General features: G+C 35.5%; 1 protein-coding gene across 1 annotated transcript in view; it reads right to left on the bottom strand.

Annotated features, from left to right (window-relative positions):
* Window positions 1-26,143, bottom strand: part of Sema3a (sema domain, immunoglobulin domain (Ig), short basic domain, secreted, (semaphorin) 3A) — a 228,431-nt gene that overhangs the window by 132,920 nt on the left and 69,368 nt on the right. Inside the window, exon 4 of the mRNA XM_013026102.1 lies at window positions 12,742-12,861. Coding sequence (XP_012881556.1) covers window positions 12,742-12,861 — 120 coding nt within the window. The remainder of the gene's footprint in view (window positions 1-12,741; window positions 12,862-26,143) is intronic.

The following is a 26,143-nucleotide window of genomic DNA, read 5'->3' as shown; positions in this document are numbered from 1 at the left end:
ACAAATTCAATGTGATACCTATCAATATTCCAACCTCATTCTTCAAGGAAATAGAAGAGGTAATCCAAAAATTCATATGGAACAATAAAAGACCCCAAATACCAAAAACAATCCTTAACAGAAAGAACAGTGCTGGAGGAATATCAATACCAAACTCAAACTCTACTACAAAGCCATAATAATCATAAAGTTTGGTACTGGCCAAGAAGAGACCTCAGTACCAATGGAATAGAATTGAAAACCCAGAAATTAATCCACAGACTTATAGCCATCTAATCTTTGATAAGGTAGCTAAAAATAGAATGGAAGAAAGAAAGCCGCTTCAGTAAACGGTGCTGGAAAAAGTGGTTAATCACTTGTAGAAGACTAAAGCTGGATCCTTATATATCAACCTGCACCAGAATCAACTCCAAATGGATCAAAGACCTCAGAGTCAAAGCAGACACCCTGAAAACATTACAGGACGGAATAGGAGAAACTCTAAGTCTGTTAGGCACAGGCTAAAATTTTCTTCATAGAGATGTAACAAATCAATGAAAGGTTGGACAAATGGGATTGCATGAAGTTGCAGAGCTTCTACATGGCAAAGGACATAGCTAGCAAGATCAATAGAAAGCCCACGGGCTGGGAGAAGATTTTCACTAGCCATACAGTGGACAAGTGTCTCATATCTAAATTATACTTGGAAGTCAATACCCCAACAAGAAATCCTCAAAGAAACAACTGCCCAATAAATAAATGGGCTAAAGATTTAACACTTCTCTGAAGAGGAAATAAGAATGGCCAATGGACATATGAAAAATGCTAAACCTCTCTAGCCATAAAAGAAATGCAAATCAAAACAACATTGAGATACCACCTCACCCCAGTTAGAATGGCTATTATCAAGAACTCGAATAACAACAGATGCTGGAGGGGATGTGGCCAAAAGGGAACCTTACTGCATTGTTGGTGGGAGTGTAAACCTGTTCAACCACTTTGGAAAGTGGTATGGAGGTTCCTCAAAAGACTCCACATAGAGCTTCCCTATGACCCAGCAATCCCACTTTTGGGCATTTACCTGAATGATCACAAACAAGACCGTACTAAAGCTACCAGCACAACTATGCTTATTGCAATATTATTTACCATAGCTAAAATATGGAAGCAATTCAGACGCCCCTCAGTAGATGAATGGATCAAGAAAATGTGGTATATATACACAATGGAATTCTATGCCTCCATCAGAAAGAATGAAATTGTCCATTTGTTAGGAAATGGAAAGATTTGGAAAAAATGATATTAAGTGAAGTAAGCCAGGCCCAAAGAAACATGGGTCCCATGGTTTCCCTCATGGTTTGCAATAATTTGTAAATATCTGAGACAAGCAGAAAGGGTCAGATAAGATGATGTTAAGCGAAATGAACCCCAAGATAGGGACGTAAGTTGGTTTTTCCCTTTCTTCTTATTGTTTGTAACATTTTTATAAGGTACCTCGTGATTTTTTTTTTGTTGCTTTCTGTTATGTCCCTCCCCCACAGTATAACTCTTTTTTTCACTGTATTTGATATTGGTATAATTTGGGGATGGGCAGGGTAAAAGAAAATTGTTTAAATAGGGATACAGTTTGACCCATTGCAACAATGAGATGTACAAAGATGCTATGTCGAAAAATGAGCTTTACAATTTAGGCACAAGAGCCGGAGGGGGAAGTGTAGTTGTGGAGATGGGAAAGGATGTTGTGGAAAGGATGGTAGGGGAAAAATAATGGAGGAGGCAACAATGCTTGATTTTAAAAAATATACTCATTCCTTGCTCATGTAACTGTAACCCCTCTGTACAGTATTTCACAATAAAAAACATTTAAAAAAAGAAAAGTGAAGGAATAGTAGTGTAGCGGATGGATGGGTGAGAATGTTGACCAGGGCAAAGTGGATCAAGATGCACTGTATTTATAAACTGCAGTGTTAAATGACAACTCATTTGTTCAACTTTTTAAAAATAATAATAAAAAATAATTTAAAATTTTTAAAAATTTACTTAAAAATTAATCCACTCTTTGAAGCAGTGGAGCAGGTGGCTCATACTTGAATCCTAGCTATGGAGGAGGCTGAGTTCTGAGGATTATGAATTGAAGCCATTCTGGACAGGAAAGTCTGTGACTCTCTAATTAACCACCGAATTGTTGGATGTGAACACATATATCTGTGGCTCAAATGGTAGATCACTAAAAAAAGTTTACAGACAGTGCTCATGCCTTGAGTTCCAATCCCAGGACCAGCTTCTTCCCTCCTCCCCCGCCAAAATAAATGTCTTTAATAACTAGATGTCATTTATTACCAAGCTCTGCATCTCATTTCCTCAGGAAAATGGAGACTATAGATTGTCAGGCATGGCATTATAAAAGGAATAGGTGTTCCATACTTCAAATCTTCCATTTGTCCTTGAGATTTAGGCCAGTCCAGGGCAAGTAAATATAGGACAGTAGGCATCTACCCTTTCCAAGTTCAACAACTTAAATATGAGGTAAGGCAGCTATGCCATGCCAACAAAATTTAAATCCAGAGGAAAAAATGCCAGGATAAAAGCACTTAAAGAGCAACTTGAACTCTGGCACATAGACAAAACCACACTTGTAACACTAGAAAGATACAGACTTTTAACCTTTAAGTAAAGGCTAAAATCTCCAGTTGTGATCAGCTGCACTAAGATAACTAGTTGAAATAGAAACTAGTCTTGAAACTCTTAATTAGCAATTTTTTCACTTAGGTGTATATGCTTAGTATGCATTAGATAAGTATTTATTTTTAATCAAGAGACAAATACTGAGGTGTGAAATTTTTGAGAGACCAATTAATGTCATTTCAGTGGCAATGAAAGTCACACAATAAGTTGGTGGCAGACTTGTGAATTGATTGTGGATCCCATTAGATTGTTTTTCTAAAGCTGCTCAGCATTTCCTGAGATTGCTTTCAGTGACTAAAGATACACAATTAAAATACATTGGTGGGCTGGAGCATAAAAATAAAATGAAAATGGACAGTAGTTATTCCATGTGATCTGATTTCTGACAATTCAAAATAATATTAGTTCCTTCTTATAAGTTTATAAGTCTGAAGGCTGTACTGTGGTAGCAGAACCTTTTTTAATGTTAGGTATGTTAGGAAAATATGACAAAAAATTAACTGTGGTAAGATATGTTGGTGAATGCCTGTTATTCCAGTACTAAGGAGACTAAGACATATAAATTTGGGACAATTTTTAGTTATATAAAAAATTCTAGATAATTTAGAGAAAGATCAAAATAAAAATCAGGTGCTGGTGGCTCAGCATCATCATGCCAGTTACCTAGGAGGCAGACACTGGTAGGATCATGGATAAAGACCCTCCTGGGTCTTTAAGACTCCATCTCAACCGAAATAGCTAGTCATGATGGCATCCATCTGCAATCCTAGCAATGTGGTAGACTGAGTTTGGGAGAATCATGGTTCTATATTCAGCCTGGATTAAAGACAATGATCTTATCTCAAAAAGTAACTAGAGCAAAATTTGGAGGTGTGGATCAAGTGGAGAGCACCAGGGTTGCAAATGCAAAGCCCTGAATTCAAATGGCAGTATTGTCCAAAACAGCAACAAAAATCCCAAACAAAAAAAAAACCTAATTGAATGTTGATATTCTAGGTCTTTCAAGTATTTAAGGCAATGGTTGAATAAAGAATTATCCTTCAGAAACCGGTGCTGGTGGCTCACGTCTATAATCCTAGCTACTCAGGAAGCTGAGATCTGAGGATGGAAGTTCAAAGCCAGATCTAGCAGGAACATCCATGAGACTCTTACTTCCAACTAACCACAAGAAAAAAACTGTAAATGGTGCTGTGGCTCAAGTGGTAGAGAGCTGGCCTTGAGCTGAAGAGCTCAGGGACAATGCCCAGGCCCAGAGTTCAAGACCCATGATGGAAATAAAAAGAAAAAAAAACATTCACATAAATATATATTTGTACAAATATATTTGTCTTAGTTGAAATCTTTAAAGCTTCCTAATTAGAGGGAGAGAGAGAGAGAGATGTCATGGCATAGGTCTGCAATCCCAATACTTGGGAGGCTGAGGCAGGGGAATCACAAGTTCAAGGCCATTCTGAGCCTCCAAGTGAGACCCTGCCTTAAAATAACAGAATGTATCCAGAAGTTTGAACTTGAGTTAATTGTACATTCTTCTCCCCCTACAATAATATTTCAGTAGGCATACTAGCTAAGGTCCCTTTACACTAAGTATAATAGAATGATGATTATGCCTGCCTATTGTTACTTGATAATTGGATAATTTTCTTCAAAATGAATTCTAACTTTTCCCTCAAAATGAATTTCAGTTCAGACATAAAAACTATTAACAATTTCCCGACCTGTGTCTGGGTAGATAAGAATAGGTGGGTTTTCTTTGTTCAGTCTCCAGATCATATGCAGAGAGAATCAATAGCAGATGTAACTTTCTGTGGGGTATCCAAAAACATTTTTTTTTAAATCAAGACTCTCTGGTTACATTATTATCATAATATTTTAAAGAACTCTGAGATATTGTCACTGCCATGGAATTTTACCAATTTGATTAGTACTGTCACATCTTTAGTAATGAGAATTTCATATTACTTCCAGTAAGGATCTTGGTAATGCAACTTATAATCCACTTAACTGGAAATTCAATGTTTTGAAATTGTTTAGACTTGAATATTAATAAACACATGGTACAGTATAATTCCAATGGGATATAATATTGATGTCATTAGAAAGGCCATATGTTATGGTGGTTATGTGAACAGATTTACTGACTGTGTGATGATAGGTAACTTCTTGAAGCTTTCTGAGCCCTGTCCCCCCCGCAAAAAAAAAGATAATGTTTACTTCACAAAGTTGTGATAATCACATGTTAGAATCTTGATGAGAATGTCTAATATGCCAACATTCATGGGATGTAGAAGGAAATCGAGGGAGGGAAATTGGGCAGAAAATTACAAATAATATCCTTATTTAAATTCCACACAAACAGCATCAATTAATGTGCAGTAATTTAGGACAAAAATAAAGCAAGGCTTAGTGGTATTTTTAATAGTAAAATACTTCTTTGTAGGTGCTGTATGTTTAATGTCATTTCTTTCTGTTTGGTTTTTGGTTTGTTTGGAGTGACTTTTCAAACAATGTTTTATTTGAAGCGGAATACTGTTAACTCATGCCTGTAATCCTCATTACTCGAGGGGCTGAGATCTGAGAACTGGACTGTAGTTCAAAGTCAGTATGGGCAGAAAAATTCTGTGAGACTGTTATCTCTAATTAAGCAGCAAAATGCCATTTTATAAAGTTCTTTATAAATTTCTTTAAACTCAACTTACTTCGTACTTCTCAGTATCCTTTTTGGAAAAGCAGTATTTTCTTTGTGCACTGGGCTATTTTCCATCTTCTATTAGACTATCTTTCTGTCTGCCTTTCTACTCATTGTTTCCACTGTCTTAACATTCCTAAACATTCATCTATCCCACATTCCCCTTTTCAATGTCAGTTTCAATGGAACACACTTATTTAGTCATCAAGTGTTTCAATATTTATAATCATAACCTGGTTCAAACTATCTCATCTGACTTTTTGCTGATAAAGCAAATGAATATTTCGATGCAAAGTAGAACACATGTATTACTTATTCAAGAAATATTAATTGTTGGAAATATAATTCTTATAATTACTAAAGTTATATTTCATGTGTATATTGGGCTTTTACTGATTGCATTTCTCACCATTAATATTAGCATCTTACTTACAAAAACACTGTTACTTATGTTACCGTGAAAGTCAATTTTATTGCTATAAAATCATTTATCTGAATACAAATTGATTCCAAGGTCACTTCAAACTTGAATCAACTCAGATTATTATCCTTTTCTGTTCTCTCAAATCTCTTTAATAAATAAAACACCTATTGCAAAAGGTTCAGTCTACTCATTTCACTTTCCTTTTTGCTGAACTGATTGATTTACAGTACAATTCTAAGATCTAGTCTTACCTCCTCCCATGGTATAAACTAATTACTTCTCTGTAGCATCCCATGATATATTTTTTCTCTAAATTTCTGTTGTATTTTATATATTATTATAAATTGTTAAATGTAAAAATATACTTGATTCTGTGTTTTGTTTTGTTTTGTTTTTTGTTGGTTGTGGGGCTTGAACTCTGGGCCTGGGTGCTGTCCCTTGGTTCTTCAGCTCAAGGTGAATGCTCTATCACATGAGCTACAGCACCATTTCCATGTTTCTGGTGGTTAACGGTGATGAAAGTCTCATGGACTTTCCTGCCCTGGCTGTTTGAACTACGATCCTCAGATATTAGCCTCTTGAGTAGGTAACCGGCGCCTGGCCTGTGTGCTTATTTTCACTCTTTCTAATGTGGCCACTAGAAAAATGGATTTTTTCCCATTTCTATTGGATAGAAATGTCCTTAATGGCTCTAAATGATTGAGGATACATCAAAAGATGTTCAAAAGATGCTTCAAATACGTTTTTTTAATCAAGCCCTATGAATAATAATCTGATTTGGGGCTTATGAAGTCAATTTGTATGCAAGTATGAAAGTAACCTTCTTATTTATATGCCATAAGAGATTTTCTTGACCTATCTCTGTCAAGATAAGGTTTTCATTTTTAAAATGAAAGTTTTATTTATTTATACTTATTTATTTATGTTCAGACCTCAAGTTAGCTGGCTCAAGTTTGGAATGGTTGACATGCTGTAAGGCAGTGAGACACTGTTATCTAGGCGAGAAGCAGAGTTGCAAACGTTCTATGTGTGGTGATGCTGCTGCAACTGAGAGCCATGAAGACCAGGAATCTGAGGCTTTAGAACAAGGGCAAGGAGATATATTCAGGCATGAACATAGGAAATGTTTTCTTAAAAACCATCCCCTGAAGGTTTTCCAGTATACGGCCAAGGTTATCCCATAGTGTGAATTTTCTAACAGTTACTAAATGGTTGCAACTACAAATCTGTGTGAACACTTCTCATACATAATTTTAAGTGACAAAAAATCCCCCCAAACCAACAACAAAACCCCAAGAAATAAAAACAATTATTAAAGTTATTAACGGTAACACCATGTGACAATGATATTTCTGTGTATTCCAAAACGTACCTTTTTGTAATGGGATCTTGGTCCTCATTTTCCCAGGCTAGTCACTGGGATGAAAGACCTATGCTACTTGCTTCTCTGGGATAGTTTAATTCTCTCACAAATTTCCTATTTTAACCAAAGCAAAATTTTCTTTCACATATTACTCTCTGACCCTATCTTGGCCCTTATTTGGTGGAATATATTTGCCTATTGAGTTAGCTTTTGGTCCTCATTAACCCAAGAAAATGAAAGGAATAATCTTGGCACTTGTGTGATCATAAGCCTCATTCATGCTCATGAAGGTACTAAAATGTTCAAATTGTTCATGATTAAGAGGCAGTTTTCCTTTTAATAAGGGAGTGAGAGTGATATCAATGCATCATCATAACCTCAGGAAACCTTTCTTTTTGTTCAAACACTTTCTGGCAACAGGTGAACCATAAGCGCTAAAACATATAACTATGTAACTTTTGGATATGCAAGTTGTGAATGGCATGTTAACATTTCCATTTTATCTCCCACTGTTCTTAGGAATAAAACGTTGTGAAATAGCATGAGGAAAAAACTTTTTACAAAGGAATCATGAAAGTAAGAGTAAGTAAAAGAATGTTAATCTCATAACTATTATAAATGTGCAAAAACTTTGCAAGTCAAAGCAAGTCAAAATAAAAAACTATGTTTTGAAACATTTTAAATAAAGTGTGAGAATGTAGTTTTCAATTTTATGTTTCTCTTTGTTCATTTTTAATGAGTTTCGAGTTTTTGCTCTAGTCTTGTTTCTAATCATAAGTTCGTTGCCCTTTCTACCCAACATGGCTAAAAATTCTATTAAATTTGAGAACTGATTTGATTGGTAATATGTACAGTTTAGAATGTTAATAATCCACAGAAAAATCCACTGTTGAGCTACATCCTTTCAGAATTTATGAACTGTGAAGCTTATTCTCAAATACAAATAGCAGATCGTTAAAAATTTTAATTTGCAACATATATGGTAACATTATTTATCAAGCATAACGACTCATATAAAGTCAGTCTTCCAATGTGCTTCAAGCATTCAATAGATTAGAAAAGAAATCCCCAGACACCACAAAGGACTTAATTCTAACTACACTTGGCTCATGTTAGCAGAGTAAATGAGTGATAGACTCCCTCTGGTAAAGACAATGAACAACAAGGAAGAAGTTGCCAATGAACCTTGACTTTTTCTCACCTTGCTTAGGTTACTATAAAGCAAATTCACGCTCCAATGCATGACTTATAAAAGATGGAAATACACCACATATCCAGAATCAACTCCTCATTACTTTGCAAACAAATCTGAATGGCTAAATACTAATACCTCATTTTTATAAATAAATGCACACTTTACTAGAATAAATGGGTATCAGTTCATTGACAGAATACTACCTACTGCCTAAAAAACATTTTGGTATTGAGATTTATTACCAAAAATCATTTGATGCAGTTTTGCATAAGAGTAAAATTCCTGTTCTTAGTGGGAAAGATAAATTGCAAACCTTTTTATTACATATACAGATATATTGACTGTCATTGTAAAACTGACTGAAGAGATAGCCATTAAGCCTCACTGTATTTCTTAATGTCCCTTAAGTTCTATCATAAATTGAGATCATGACATTATGAGAGTATTTATAGAGTTAATACTTTCCAGTTCTCATCTGGGTCTATTCATTTTTTAAGTTCCCTGCCAGTACATGGAAGAGGCTGATTTGGAATTTGAGAAAACATCCAGAGACTTCTTCGAAAAGCTTTACTTTTCCTAAATTCATACTTCTTTTATTAGCAGATGTAAATTTGAAGGGGAAATACCATATACCTTAAGCCATTTGGGACTAGTCTGACTCTTAAGGATGACTTACAATTTTCATTTGAATGGAAGAGATGCTGAGAGCTTCAGCTCAAAACTCATCTGTGCTCTAGCCCTGAATCATTCCTTCAGTGAACTCTGCAGGCATTTTATGACAAACATACACATGTGTATGAAGTATGTGACCTCATTGGCAGTTATCTGTAGTGTCAAGAGCTATTGGCAGATACCCAAGAATTGATTGACATATATCTTACAGAACTGGAGTTAATTAATATGTCTACCAATTCCCCAATGTACCACAGGAAACAGAAAATCTGTTTAATACAGCAATCAATGACATACTGTGTGTGGTCAAAGGCATTCACTATAGAGTAAGACTAGGTTTTTGGAAGACTGTATTCAAGAATCTATATGCTGCTATTAAAATGCTAGAAAAGTAAAAGAAGTCATTTTTCATAAATGAAAGAACAGACTAGGAGATATTTGGCATATTGTTTTATCAGTACTTAAAAGCAAGTGGTAATTTTCTCTTATAAGATCTGAAGTTATAAAATGATGAATGGAGCCCTGATTTGCTTCAAAAGTAATGTCTTTACTTTTGTGGCATTTTGCCATCTAGAATGTTAAATCCATAATGTTATTTTCTATCACTAAAGTTTTTAAAAATCTTAGAAATTCAATGTAAGACAATGAGGTGTTTTAAAGGAAGAACACTGCTAAGAAAAAGGTGATTGTTAAAATATTGATGAAAGCCTTGAGAAAGCAAAAATCAAAATGTCTTATTTTTTTCCTACAAAAATCATTTATAATGGCAAAAGACTGGACCATCTTTTGAAAAGAACATTATATTCTATTATTTCATGTAATTTGGGGCAGGAATTTGCAGAGTATATATGCACTTCCTAAATGACAATTTAGGACAAAGGATTCTTTATCTGAAAAGTTACCCAAGTAAAAATGTAAGTTGGTAGATCTGAACTTCCCAAGAGTTATTAACTAAAATCCAAAAACCCCAGCTTCTGTCTTAATTTCTCTTTTCTTTCATACTCTTCCAAGATTTCCATTATTGCCATTCTTTTTCTAGCTGTATAAAGTACATACTGTCTATTTTACTCAACTTCACAAACAGCATAATCGGTTAAAGCCAAGGGTAGTATTTTAAGTACTAGTATAGATCAATTTAAAGCAGATTGTCTCAGAAGGCAGTTTAAGCATTGAAAATTAAATTTGATGTAGTCTAGACAAGCTATCTTGATAATATCTTTTCCAGAGTTTCGTAGATTGCCTGTCTAGACTGCTCTAAGTTCCCCAGGTAATTGTATAATCATCTTCTCTCTGACCTCCTAAACAGTCTGAAATGGGACTTCCCAATTTACAGTTTTCATGAACATAAAAATCATTGAGTTCTTTCTTAAAGGCTCTAAGTTTCGGATTTTCAGTCAAATACTTTCACCTCAAATCATTCCCACTCACTGGAGAAGTCTGTATGGTAAAGTCAATTTAATATTTCAGAGGAAGACATTGTGGACTAAGCCTGGATTTAAGCATTCTTTTACCAGCCCATCTATATGTAGAGATGAATAGTTGCTGAAAGAAATAGGAAATGTGCTGTTACTTTGATTAAATAGAAAACCAGAGTGGGAAAAAATATGGGGAAAACTGATAAAACTAGGGGGAAACATGGGATTTTATTTGAAGTGTCATCAATATTGTATAAGCCTCAAATTTTAAAAAGAAGGGATGAAAGTAAGTGCACAATTACCTCATAAAGGAAAGATTGTATGGTATAATTTACAGCTTCAGATGAAATGAGGGACATTTAAGGAGGAAAGTGACCTTTGCTATTAAGCAAAAGAGCAATAACTTTCACTCGAAATATATACTTTTATTTTCTAATATTAATTGCTCTTGATCAGCATCTGCTGCCTATAAGACCATTTTTAATTCTCATAGCAGCTATATAGACTCTTAGAACTTTCCAGACTAGAAACATAGGTATAGGAAAAGAAACAACTTACTTTAGAACAGGCAGTAAATATGGAGCTAAGGTTGGACAAAAACCCTACAGTCTGAGAGGAGAGTTCAAGGATGAGATTAGAATTTTCCAGTGTCTATCTCAAAAAGGTCTATGAGTCATGCAATGCTTCAAGGCATGGGAGGCAAAGGGAGGTAGTAATAAGTCAACATCTCGCTTGTATATACGGATATCTAGGTCCCCAAATATCAAATTTATTTTATCTATAATGAGACAGTCTTAGACAGCATGTGCAAATTTTCCAGTACTCTGTTATTAGTTGTAGAAAAGGATCTCTAAGGTTTGAACCCTCATGTGACACCAGAGCCTATGTTTTCTCTACGTATCTGCAATTAGCAGACTTCATAACCAACCATAGATGGCATGATTCCTGACAGGTCCAAAGTGCACAATCTAATGTGGACAGAGTTCTGCAGAACTATTTATGCAATTCAGAAAGTGGAACAATCATATTGTGTCTGTGTTTTAGAATATCTGATTGACTACTGAAGAAAATATCTGGGGAGGTAGCAATGAAGAAATGGTTTGATCAGAGGTGCTAAAATCTGTGTATAAACGTGAAAACAAATATTTGGGTTTCCTTTCCTAAAAATCAGTTTTCATTAGTAACTATTGAATGCAGCATCAGGGATAGGCAATGTGCTTGTGTGGAAGCAAAGAACGAAGCATGCATGAGAGGTGGATGGCCAAGGGCTATAGCCAAAATTGTTAAACTCTCAGAAAGTATTTTATCTTTCTAGACTCATGGGGAGATAAATGGAATTGTGTTTAACCTAGGAAATGTGACTTGCTCTACTAAGATACTACATCTTTTGAAGAAAAAGAATAGAGGCATATTAGACTTTCAGGTATTTTAAGAAAGTTTAAATTCTAGGATTTGTAGTGAAGTGGCTATCATGTGAATTAGATCTTATCTTTAGGAAAATCCCAGAAATATTCTGTGAACAAATCCTTTTGTTTCTCGAACATTTCTGAATTCCAACTTGGAAGAAAATTCTGTGACAAATGATTTTCTTACCACATGAACATTTTGGTTCTTCTCATGACTTAGTGCCAAAAGTTATAAAAAGATTTATAAGTAAAGGTAATTGATAAGCCCAACTCTCTGCTTTCAACATTAGCAATTTTAAAAAAATTTTAATGTTAAAATTTACCTAACTAGAATCCCCTTACTAAATTTTTTCTCTCAAAACATCTTTTAGCAGTAGTAGTTAAATAAAAGAAACATTTCTCTTTGTTTTGTGTGTCAAGATAATAATCAAGAATCAAAGCAAAGCTTAGCTGAAACAGAACTCCAATGTTAATAATTGGGAGGTCAAATGTAAAATCAGATCAAATCATCATGCTCATGGATGGCATCTTTTCTTAATTCTTAGGTAGAAGAAAACACTAGGTAGTAGACACTTCTAGCTGAGTGTGGAAATGGAGGACAAGCTGGCAGTATATAAATGAAAGAGAAAACAGTGCAAGCTCAGCCTGCTGACATCTGCTGCTTTTGCAGAATGGATTGGACTCTGTAATGCTGGGTGAAAACAAATGTTTTCTTCTGCCTTCCTCCTGTTCCACAGTTGTTGAGTGATGGCCTTATTCTTTTTGTATTCACAGATTAAAATTAAAAACAGCATCTGAATTTGAAATAGGTCCCAATGAATAGCAAATAGGCCCTAAATGAGCTGAAAAAGTTAGTAATGAAGCCTATGAATAGGAAAGGTCATGAATAAATAGCATTTTTGAAAGGCAGCTTTACCTCAGGATGATGTCCAACTTCAATATAGGTGCAAACTGGATGGAAAGCTCCAGTTCCACAGGCGTACAAATGAGTCTGATTATAAGCCTTCAGGACCTTGATGAAGTTAGCACATTCTTTCTGCAAAACAAAAGACAAGCAGTGAGCTCTAGCAGTTGGCCTGACTGAGGTACTGTCTAAGGTGCTGGGTGTCTCGGATCATTCATCCCTTTCTCAACTATTTCAGGTCTTATTTTCCATTGTATTGTTTTACACCTATTATTGCATGTATTAAAAATATAAACTTTTACCAAGTGCTGTTGCTCATGCCTGTATTCCTAGCTTCTTAAGAAGGCTGATATTTGAAGATAATACATCAAAGTCAAGGAAGAAAAAGTCCATAGGACTCTTATTTTCAATAAACTAGCAAAAAGCATAAAGTGGAAATGTCACTCAAGTGGTAGAGGGCCATCTTGACATTAAAAGCCAAGCAAGAGTGTGAAGCTTTAAGTTCAAACCACTCCCTGGCACAAATATCTATTATATCTATATCAATATCTATCTATTTATATCTATGTGTATCTACATATTTATATATGTCTCCTTCTCCACACACACACACACACACACACACACACACACACACACACACATTTTCCTTATTCTTGGGGATGTAACAAAATGATATTCAATGATATGATGTTCCATTACTCTTCACTAAAACTATTTTATTTGTACAAGAGTTGAATAAAATTTCCAGATAATCAATAAGATGATTTTTCTAGGCATGAGGAGAGAAGCAAAGTTTTTACACAATAAATTACCTAAACAAGATAATGATAAAAAGGTTTCCCTACAAAAATTAGTGATGAGTTTTAGGAAAGAAACAAAAATGACAGTTAACAGGAAAACCAAACATTATTAGTAATTTATGTTAAATTTTCAAATAGGTATTCACATTCTACATAGCATGAAGTGAATTTTTTTCTCTTGATTTGCTATTAGACTTCCTTAAGTTTTATTTTTGTTTGCCTGTAAATATTTGATAAAGAAGCAAATCTGTAACTGTAAATAAAGGTAAACATGCAGAGAAGACTGGAACATAAATGAGACAGACAAACCTTATCAGAGAACTGGGTCAGTCAGGAAGTTTGTGACTGTTCTAAGTCTGTAAAGTATTCTCTATGACCTTTGACTTCTCAGGTGTCTAGTCAGAGTGTATTTGCACCTATGTAGTCAGTTGGAGTTTATAACTGAAGTGTTATAATGATTTGAGTACATTTCCACATGAGTTTTGTATTCTGTCTTTGCAGCTGATGATTTTGTTCGTAACTCCACTGGCCCATAAAATAAGAACCAGACAACCAAACCTATGCAGAATAACTGACATTTAAATTCAAGGAACTGCTTTTCAGCAGAACTTATCTTTCTAAGACTAAATAGATTCATATCCTTTGATTATATAAAGAAGAATTAGTTCTACTTAAAGTAAAATATGAAAATCTCAATTTATGATATTTCCTTTGTTAACATAAGTAATTTATATGGGAAGAGGTAACTAGAATTTATATTTTCTCTACTGTTCTATCAAAAAAATCCCAAATGTTTCTTTTGTCTGTTAAAGCATTATAACAATTAAAATTATGCCCTGAATTCTGATGACTACAAGTTGTTCTATATGACGAAAACTTCCATAGCTCTAATTATGTACATATCCCCTTCATTTCTCACATCGAAGAGGTTACAGTTTAGGTAAAATGATGCAACAAATAAAACTTAACTTTCACTACTCTTAGGAACTCTTCATTCTCTTAAATTCCTCCTCCTTCCCCTGGAGGATAGGGCATGAATGTTTGGGCAGAGGAAGGAACTTGCGGAAGGAAGGGAAACATCTGATAAACTCATTTATAAATGAGGCATTCATGAATCTAACCCAAAGGATACATTTGTGCTCTTTTCGAAATTCAATCACGTGTAAAGAAGCCATTTTTCAGGAATATTTTACTTTGAAACATGTAGGTGGTCACACATTTTGTTTTCACATAAAGACAATCATCTCTCATTGTGGGCTCCATATTGAAGTGTACAAGATGATAAATAGCAAGTTCCAGCACCGTATGTCAAAACCATGATATTGGCTGTGTGTATCTTGGTAAGCAAATGGATATTCTAATAAATATAAAAGTGGCAGACCCAGATGGATGTCTTGTTCATTTTAGAAAAGAATAGGACTTTAGCTTGCTACCATGCATGTCATGATGTGCATGCCATTTTATACACCATTCCAATTTCTCTAGCTCTATCAGTGATACCTGAGTGCCTCCTAAAAAATTTAATAACAGAACACGGTTCTGCATAATAATAAAAGAAAATAATATATATCTATAAGAACTTCAAAACAATAGGAATGCTCATGCCACCTCTGAAAACATTATAGATATTATGAGCCTTTCAGTTCTAATAGATTAGATAGCTAATTAGCAATTTATCAGTGACTAAGTCTGTCCTTTCAAGGAAACTTAGCAGATTATAATTAATGCACAGAAACTCTCCAAGCTTTTGAGAGCCACAAAATTGGACCACACTGAACATCAAACTTCCAATTTGTTCTCTATTAACAGTTATAAAAAGAACCACTATACTATGACAACTATTCTTCTCCAGAGCCTTTGGAACAAAATCAATCACCAGACTATAGCTGTGAAACCTGGCAAAGGGCTCCAGTGAGAATGCTGATAACAAGAGAGTCTATCTGTGTTACAAAGCAACTAGGCCCACCCTATTGGCCTAAGGCCTGGAATGATCTCCTTTCCGAGTTGGCAGCAAGTTGTTTAGCTGCCATGCCCCTGGGCTACCTCAATATTATTTTGAAAGTGAACGCTGATGAAAATAAAGTGGGGAGCAATTCTGTGGGCTTCCAGGGTGAAAAGATGTTGAAAGGGAACAAAAGTATGGAAGGAAATACTTTCAAAATGGGTTAAAAATAGCTGAGAGAAGAATTCTCTGCCACAATGGAAGAGGAAAGGGAATTGAATGGACTGGACAGAGAAGGACCCAAAACTTGAAAGAGACATGTTATTAAGGATTTGTTCTTAACAGAAAGCCTACACAAAAGAGTATCAATCCTTTCATTCATCTGCCTTTACTTTCTGGTTTGTGGCTGCCAAGGTTTTTTGAGTGTTCCCAAACAGGATATTCATTTCATTTGGAAGCAGCTTGGACCTTCCTCTAAAAAAGAAGGAAACGTGGCAGCAAAAGGAAACACACTTCACACATTTCTGCTCTGGGGAGACAGAAGAAGAGTGTTTCTGACCTTTGCTTGAACCATGACGTTTCTTAAAACTCAGAATGTAATGTACTTTTTGGCATTAAACTACTGCTCTGCTTTGCTCAGCTCTGGTGGATTTACAATGTAATAAAGACAGTGTAATCAGTTTGAAATGAATTCATTATTCAAGCCTCATTTCTTTCTGGAATATACGTTGGTATACATAAGATGAGCTTAACAACAAGTCTGCTTCCGGAAGCCAGGCAAACTTACCTCTCATTTTACTGAAATTGATTCCACATCAACAAGACTGTGGTGTTATTAGTTTAGAAGTAAAGGTAAAGGCAGTTGTAATCCAGTAAAATCTAAGGCCACACCTGAGAAGCATTGATCATCTTCCTTATTGACAAACCTGCTATGCTTCCTTTTTAAGGGTTTCTAGTCTAAGTCTAGTGGGTAGTGGAAGTATTCATGAAAATATTAGCCTGAAGAAATAAATTTAAAGGAGTATCTATCACCAGAAGAAAATATAGATACACAAGAGCCAAATGCACACTGATTCAAAAACAAACATTGCAGATATCTAGTGATGATTAAACTGTGTTACACAGACTTTTCCTGGACGGTTACAAAAATAAAGTCCATCCATCTGTCAAAACAACTGCTCCATGCATGAAAATTAAAACAGAATTCGAGGTGTTTTTTAACTAATTTCCGATCATTATATGCTTTCTACAAAAAGAAGATAATTTTACCTCCAATTTCAATTACCTCCTTGCCTTTTCTTAAATTATGGATAGAACAATGAAAATTTACTCTAAACAAGGAAGAGGAAGATAGGAGAAAAGATTGTGAACAAGAACATTTGTATTTACATGCATTCAAGTTCAAGATTAATCCAACAATTTGTACTGATTCAAATATAATTCGAACCTAAATGAATGGGCATAGAACTGCATTGCCTCAGGTCAGTGAGAATTCATTTAAAAGACGAAAAAAAAGTTTTTAGCTCATCAGTAGTTCCTACAGAAATAGTTGAACATCATATTAGCAGCTGGGAAAGCAAAGGGAACCTTTCTATTATGAGTAGATACATTTCTGCATGAAAATCCATTAATAGGCTTAATTCCTGTAGTTAATCTGTTGACTTTTTCCCCCCTCTGGCCAATTTATTTGGCAAGCTAGCTGAATACTTGAATCTTCATGCCAAACCAGTAATCCATGAGATTGTTCCTGTCACTCATTTTATCTTTCCCTCTATTTAATCTGTATCATACTTATTTGACAATAATGTTTTCATTTTTGTCTTTGCAATGTGCTGTTATAGCATTGATCTGACCATTCAAAATCAAGTATTCCTAATAATTCATCATTCACTAAAGATTATTAGAAATTTATTCTTCAAAGAGATCTGTCTACTAAAACTAACATACAGTCCATTTATAATTATCACATTGTCCATTTATAATTATCACATTGTCCATCTCTTGTTGAATACATGATGTGGGATTCTTTTGGGACAGGGTCTTGAACTTTAACCCAGTCTAGCCAAGGACTACAGATCATCCTAATTTCTGGGATTATAGGTATGTGTAATGACACTTTTTTTAGTGTCTACCTTTTTAATGTCTCCCTTTATTCAGTAGGATGTTTTGTCTGTCTTGAAAGATATTTTTACCTTTGTTATTTAGAAATCATGGCATAAAAGAATCAATTGACCTTTCCTCATTGTTTTCTGTCTTAATTTCAGAAACTTAAATATTACTAATAGAACTAAAGTTACTGTCATTTCATAGGTAGTTAAGTCTGTAAGCATATTCATATTGACTTAATTGTATTACTATTATGCTTATAATTCAATATAAACTTTAAAATGCTTTGAATGATATAAGAAACTAAATGAAGACTCTACAAGACGAAATCATTTACTCAAGTACTCATTTCATTGCTTGAATTATGTTTCCCCCTCCAATATGAAAATATTGTTTTGAGCCAGGCGTTGGTGGCTCACCAGGACATTTTGACTACTCAGGAGGCTGAGATCTGAGGATCACGGTTCAAAGCCAGCCTTGGCAGGAAAGTCTGTGAGATTCTTATCTCCAATAAACTACTAGAAAACTGGATCTGGTGCTGTGGCTCAAGGGGTAGAGTGCTCGCCTTGAGCTGAAGAGCACAAGAACAGCAGCACCCAAGCCTAGAGTTCAAGCCCCACGATGACAAAAAAAAATAAAACAAAAAAGAGTCTGTATACATCCTGGCTGAAGACCAGGATTTAAGCAAAAGCTGACCACTGTCATTTTCTTCTACTGTTGAAAGGAGCTCAGGACAATTTCTTTTTGAAATGGCATGTGGACTAGAGTAGCTTGTTACATTATTCCCACAATGTACCAAAAATCCCATCATCACATTTGCACAAATGTGACCTGTTGATTAGAGTCCATTGCAGTTAGCTAGCACAGGCTTTCTTCACTGAATGTTCCAGTGAATATAAAAAGGTATAAAATGTTTTGTGGAGTCTGCTTGAATATGCTTCCTTTAGGGAAGCTTGGTAATAGTCACAGTACTTAGGTAATTTCAAGTGACATTCTTCTGGCTCTCAATTTTACACAAGGGGCTAAGTTCTTATGTTTATGCCATACAGTACTATGACATTGATTTACATCTAGTAGAAAGATTTACAGCCTAAATATTTATTATGGACAGCATTATTTTGCATACTTAATTCTAAGATATGCCTTTATCATAATAGTAGTCCTTACTCAGAGATACCAATGATATCTTCAATCATACAGGAGGAAGTAGAGGATAAAGGAGGCTCTAGAGAAATATCTAAATTTTTCAGACTTTTTTTTTCTAGAGAAATGTCTGAATTTTTTCAAACAAGCCTACCTTTTGCTATCTGTGCTTTTTAACACTGGTTTTGATTAGCGTCACCAGTCCTCAAAATACTATAGAGCACTATATAATCAGGTTTAGTACTTGGATATAGATATTGATGTATCTGAAATATTCAAGTACAATTTAATATTCTTCAAAGGTAATCTAAATGTTTTCTCTCCTTTTCTTGCTTTTATAAAAAATATACAATTAATTTGCCTTAGAGCACCTTTAAAAGTAAAACATTAGGAAATATTTTTTTACCATAAGAAACTGTTGAAAATACCCATTGTTAAAAATCTAGAGAGTTAATTAATTATTAAAACAAGACATTGTTAGGGACTAAAATCTGTTTTTTTTTTTCAAAAGTGTAAACTGAAGTTTTAACCTCTTTTTTTTATTGTGACAATACCATACAGAGGAGTTACAATTACATGGGCAAGGTAACGAGTACATTTCTTATAAAGCATTGTTGCCTCTTTGTTTCCCCTTCCCATCCCTTCCCATATGTCCCCACTTCCCTCCCTCACGATCCTCCCCCCCCCACCAAAGGTGTAAAGTTCTTTCTTTGACATAATGACTTGTATATCTCATTGTTGCAATGGGTCCACCTCTATACCTAGTTAAATGATTTGTTTTTGCCCTTCCCCTCCACAAATTATACCAACATCAAATACAGTGAAAACAGGGTTATACCGTGGGGGAGGTACATACAAAGCAACATAGAAATCATCTTAAAAATATGTTAGAGACAATTACATGAAAGAAAAAAAAGATTTGAATACTTATCTTAGGGTTCATTCCCCTAAAATCAACTTATCTGACCTTTTCTGCTTGACTCAGACATATACGAGTCATTGCAAATTAGCAAAACCATAGGACCTATGTTTCTTTGGGCCTGGCTTACTTCACATAATATATTTTTCCCAAGTCTTTCCATTTCATAACAATTGGGGCAATGTCATTCTCTCTGATGGAGGCATAGAATTCCACTGTGTATATATACCACATTTTCTTGATCCATTCATTTACTGAGGGGCATCTGGGTTGGTTCCATATCTCAATTATGATGAATAATGCAGCAATAAGCATAGTTGTGCTGGTAGCTTTCGTATGGTCTTGTTTGTGATCATGTGGACAAATGCTCAAAAGTGGGATTGCTGGGTCATAGGGGAGCTCTATATGGAGTCTTTTGAGGAACCTCCATACTACTTTCCAAAGTGGTTAAACAAGTTTACACTCCTATCAACAATGCAGTAAGGTTCCCTTCTGTCCACATCCCCTCCAGCATCTGTTGTTATTAGATTTCTTGATTATAGCCATTCTAACTGGGTGTTGTTTTGATTTGCATTTCTTTTATGGCTAGAGAGGTTGAGCATTTCTTCTTCTGTCTATTGGCCATCCTTCTTTCCTCTTCAGAGAAGATTCTCTTTAAGACTTAGCCCATTTATTTATTGGGAAGTTGTGTCTTTGAAGATTTGTTTGGGGGGATTTAATTTTTGAGTTCCAGGTATATTTTAGATATGAGACCCTTGTCCGTTTTATGGCTAGTGAAGATCGTCTCCCAGTCCATGGACTTTCTATTGATCTTGCTAGCTATGTCCTTTGCCATGCAGAAGCTCTGCAATTTCATGCAATCCCATTTGTCCAACCTTTCTCTGATTTGTTGTGTTTTTGGGTCTCTATTAAGAAAATTTGGGCCTGTGCCAAGGAGATGTAGGTTTTCTCCTATTCCATCCTGTAATATTTTCAGAGTGTCTGCTTTGACTCCAAGGTCTTTGATCCAGTTGGAGTTGATTCTGGTGCAGGGTGATATATAAGAATCTAGCTTTAATTTTCTACAAGTAGTTAACCAGTTTTGCCAGCACCATTTACTGAAGAGGTTGTGTTTCTTCCATTCTAATTTTTTAGCTCCCTTATTGAAGATTAGATAACTATATGTCTGTGGGTTCATTTCTGGGTTTTCAATTCTATTCCATTGGTCCTATGGTCTGTTCTTGTGCCAGTACTGTGTTGATTACTATGGCTTTACATTAGAGTTTGAAATTTATTATTGATATTCCTCCAGCACTGTTCTTTCTGTTAAGGATTGTTTTTGATATTCAGGGTCTTTTATTGTTCCATATGAATTTTTGTATTGCCTCTTCTATTTCCTTGAAGCATGAAGTTGGAGTATTGGTAGGTATCGCATTGAATTTGTAGGTAGCCTTGGGAAGTATTGCCATTTTCACAATGTTGATCTTTCCAATCCAGGAGCATGGGAGGTTTTGCCACTTTCTAAGTTCTGTTTTGAGTTCCTTTTTCAGGTTTTTAAAGTTTAAGTGTCCTTCACTTCTTAGGTTAAGTTAATTCCTAGGTATTTTATTTGGGGGGGGCTATTATGAATGAGTTGCTTTCCTAATTTCAGCCACATTTTTCTTATTGTTGGCATACAGAAAAGCCATTGATTTTGGGGGGTTAATTTTATACCCTGCTACTTTGCCAAAGTTTTGAATCAGCTTGAATAATTTGGGAGCAGAGTCCATGGGATTCTTTAAATACAAGATCATATCATCTGCAAAGAAGGAAAGTTTTATTTCTTCTTTCCCTATTTGGATCCCTTTTATGTTTGCATTTTGTCTCATTGCTGTAGCTAGGCATTGTAATACTAGATTGAAGAGCAGTGGAGAGAGTGGACACCCTTGTCTCGTTCCTGAGTTAAGAGGAAATGGCTTTAGTTTTTCACCATTGAGTATAATGATGGCTGTAGGGGGCTGGGAAGGTGGCTCAGTGGTAGAGCACTTGCTTTGCATGCCTAAGGCACTGGGTTCGATTCCTCAGCACCACATAAGCAGAAAGAAAAAAGCCGGAAGTGGTGCTGTGGCTCACGTGGTAGAGCACTAGCTTTGAGCTGAAGAGCTAAGGGACAGCGCCCAGGCCCAGAGTTCAGGCCCCACGACCAGACCCAAAAAAAAAAAATGATGGCTGTAGGTTTGTCATCTACAACCTTTATTGTATTGAGGAATGTTCCATGGATTCCTAATTTTTCCAGAGCCTTCATCATAAAGGGGTTTTGGATCTTGTCAGATGCTTTTTCTGCATCTATTGAGATAACCATGTGGTTCTTATTGGTTCTTATTCTCCTGTTGATGTGATGAATTATGTTAATTATATTAATTGACTTGTGTATATTGAACCAGCTTTGCATCCCTGAAATGAATCCTGTTTGATCATGGTGGATGAGTTTTTGGATGAATTGTTGAAATCGATTGAGCAAAATTTTGTTGAGATGTTTTGCATCAATGTTCATCTAAGAAATGGGTCTATATTTCTCTTTCTTTGATGAGTCCCTGCCTGGTTTTGGAATGAGGGTTATTATGGCTTCATAAAATGAGTTTGGTAGTGAACTTTCTCTTTCAATTTCATTGAAGAGTTGAAGAAGTATCGATGTGAGGTCTGCTTTGAAGACCTTGTAGAATTCCGCTGTAAAACCATCTGGTCCTGGGCTTTTCTTAGATGGGAGGTCTCATATTGTTGTTTCTATTTCAATGCTTGATATGGGCCTGGTAAGATGGTTTAATTCATATTGGTTTAGTTTGGCATGTTGATATTTGCTAGGAAAAGGTCCATTTCTGCCAATTTCTCAAACTTACTAGCATAAAAGTTTGAGAACTATTCCCTTATAATGTTCTGAATCTTGGTTGTTTCTGTGGTGATATTTCCATTCTCATTGCTAAGTTTATTTATTTGGGTGTGTTCTCTTCTTTTTCTGATAAGATTTGCTAAGGATAAGTCTATTTTGTTAATTTTTTCGAAGAACCAACTCTTTGTTTTGTTGATTCTTTCTATGTTTGTTTGAATTCTAATTCATTTAATTCTGATTTAATTTTGATTATTTCTTTCTGTCTACCTGAATGGGGTTTATCTTGCTGCTCTTTTTCAAGGAGGCTCAGATGTCTCATTAAATTTTTGGTTTCAGATCTCTCCAATTTGCTGATGTAGGAACTCAGAACTATAAACTTGCCTCTGAGTACTGCCTTTGCTGTGTCCCAGAGGAGCTAGTAGTTTGTGTGTTCATTTTTGTTGAATATCATGAACATTTGAAATTTATTTCTAATCTCTTCCATGACCCACTGGTGGTTCAACAGTGTGATGTTCAGCCTCCATGTGTTACAGGACTTTTTTGGTGGCTTTTGGGGTTGAGTTCTAATTTTATTCCCGTGTGTTCTGAGAGAGAATGCAAGGCATAACTTCAATGTTTCTGAATTTGGACAAGTTTGCTTTGTGACCTAAAATGTGGTCTATTTTGGAAAATGTTCCATGTGCTGCTGAGAAAAACGTGTATTCTGATGCAGCGGGGTGAAATATTCGGTAGATATCTGTTAAATCTAGTTGATCTATGCAGTTGTTTAGGTCTGCGATTTCTCTGTTGAGTTTTTGTCGAGTTGATCTATCTAGTGGGGAAGTGGTATGTTAAAGTCCCCAAAAATTAATGTCTTTGGATATACGTGGGATTTGAGAGAAGGTAGTGTTTCTTGGATAAGTTTGGGTGATCCGTTGTTTGGCAAATAGAGATTTAGAATTGTAATATCCTCCTGAAGGAGAGATCCCTTAATTAGTATGTCACGACCTTCTTTAGCTCTTCTAACTGACTTTAATTGGAAGTCTATTTTATCTGATATTAGGATTGCAACTCCTGCCTCTTTATGGGGGTCATTTGCTTGGTAGAATTTATTCCAGCATTTCACATTCAAAATGTGTTTGTTTTTATGGGCAAGATGTGACTCCTGAAGGCAGCAGATAGAAGGATCTTGTTTTTTAATCCAACTGGACAGTCTATGTCTCTTAATTGGAGAGTTAAACCCGTTAATGTTAAGAGATAGGACTAAGAGTTATTTGGGAGTCCCTGCCATTTTATCCACCTTCTTGGGGGCTGCAACAACTGAGTTCTTCCTATGGTTCTTGGATTCTCAGTTTGGATACAGTTTCTTGGCTTTTATTGTGGTCTTGTTGGTTTTCAATGTGTAGGACATCTTTAAGTATCTTTCGTAGGGCTGGTTTGGTGGAGATATATTGTTTCAATTTTTCTTTGCTGTGGAAAGTTTGTATTTGACCTTCGGTTATGAAGGAGAGTTTAGCTGGTTACAGTTTCTTGGTTGATAGTTGTTTGTCTTTAGGGCATGGGATACATCATTCCAGGCTCTTCTTGCTTTAATTGTCTCTGCTGAGAAATCTGAGGTGATTCTAATTGGTTTCCCTTTGTAGGCGATTGATCTTTTCTCCTTGACAGCTCTAATGATCCTTTCCTTGCTTTGAATTGATTCCGTGTGGAATAATGTGACGGTGGGATGTTCTCTTCTGGTCTGGTCTATCTGGAGTTCTTTTTCTTTTCTTTTCTTTTTTTTTTTTTTTACATATCTTAGGGTTCATTTCTCTAACATCAACTTTTTAAAAAAAATATTTTTTTTATTGTGAAAATACTGTACAGAGGGATTACAATTACATGGGCAAGATAATGAGTACATTTCTTATCAAGCACTGTAGCCTCCTCCTTTGTTTCCCTTTCCCATCCCTTCCCATCCTCCCCCCCACCCAATCCTCCCTGCCCCCCCCACCAAAGTTGTAAAGTTAGTTTTTGACATAACGACTTGTACTTCTCATTGTTGCAATGGGTCCACCTGTATCCCTATTTAAACGACTTGTTCTTTCCCTTCCCCTCCACAAATTATACTGACATCAAATACAGTGAAAGCAGGGGTTATACTGTGGGGGAGGGACATACAAAACAACAAAGAAATAATCTTATAAATGTGTTAGAAACAATCACATGAAAGAAAAAATAATTTGAATACATATCTTAGGGTTCATAGCTTTTGTATCTGAATAGGCCTATCTTTTTGCATGTTTGGGAAGTTCTCTGCTAGGATCCTGTTAAATAAATTTCCTAGACCATTAACTTCTGTCTCTAGGTGCTTCTCTACCTATCTATTATTCTCAAATTAGGCCTTCTGGCGGTGTCTTCCAAAGGTTGAATAGATTTCTTAGATTTGTCTTGGATGGTGGTATTTTCTTTCTCTATAGTATCTAGGCTGTCTTCAATCCCAGAGATTCAATCTTCTGCATGGTCTAACCTACTGTTAAGACTTTCTACTTTGTTTTATTTTTTTAAATTATTTCCTTTCCTTCTACTTGGTCAGCTTTGGTGGCTTCAAATTCTTTATTGGAGCTTTGTTTTAGATATTTTATGAACTTCTCTACTTCCTAAATTTGGTGTTCAGTGTTTATTCTCAAATCACTTAGTTGATTGGTTATGGTTTCCTTGGACTGCCATTCCTTCTTTTGGGCTCCATTCAGCATTCCTTTTGTGGTCTCCCTGACTTCTTTCAGCTCTCTGTTTATGGATTCCATGAATGCCTCTATTGATTGTTCTCATCTCGCTCTCGCTCTCTCAATTCCTGTATTACTCTTTGATTAGCTTCCTCACATTCATGCAATTCCTGTAGTTCTCTTTGAGTGTTCTCAGCCAGCTCACGCAATTCCTGACTTTCTGTTTGTCTGTTCTCAGTCAGCTCACGCAATTCTTGTCTCTCTCTTTGACTGATCTCAGCCTGCTTATGCAATTCCTTTATTTCTCTTTGAGTGTTCTCAATATGCTCACACAATTCCTGTATCAATCTTTGAGTAGTTTCTTCATGCTCATGAGATTCCTATATTGATCTTTGGTTTGCCTCCTCTCTCTCCCTATCATGCTCACACTGAGACCTTTGCAGGTTTTCACTCTTCATTTACCATGTTTACCTGTAGTGTTTGTAGAGCTTTTTTTGGAACTCTTCTCTGGATTATTCAGTATCTGTTCTATTCCCTGATTGTTGTGAGTGGGAGTTGAGATCCCAGGACTTACCATTTTTCTTGTGTTTTTCTGGCTTGTTCTGTCCATTTAGGATGAGAGTAACCCAGTTTTGTGCTAGAATGCTATTTTAAGACAAGCATCAACCAAAGTCCGTAGTTGCACAGTCAAAAATCTGCAGGTACAATCTAGTTCAAGAGATACAATCTATTCAACATTAAAAAAAATATGTCTTAATGGCTTAAGAACAGCAAAGGAGAATTTGGCAACCAGAAATTATTAGGTTTAGGGAGAATGTGGGGAAAAATAGGATTAGTGGAATGTGGAAAGGTGAGGGGAGAGTGAAATTTTCCAGGTCTTAATCTCAAGGAGGGAAATGGATTGGACAGAATGATAGCAGAGAGAGAAAAAAAGAAGAAAAAGAAAAAAAAGAAACAAAAAAATGGAAAAAC

Source organism: Dipodomys ordii, unplaced genomic scaffold, assembly GCF_000151885.1.
Source record: "Dipodomys ordii isolate 6190 unplaced genomic scaffold, Dord_2.0 Scaffold90, whole genome shotgun sequence".
Taxonomy (NCBI): domain Eukaryota; kingdom Metazoa; phylum Chordata; class Mammalia; order Rodentia; family Heteromyidae; genus Dipodomys; species Dipodomys ordii.
The sequence above is the reverse complement of the archived record's forward strand: the minus strand, read 5'-3'. Positions and strand labels throughout refer to the sequence as shown.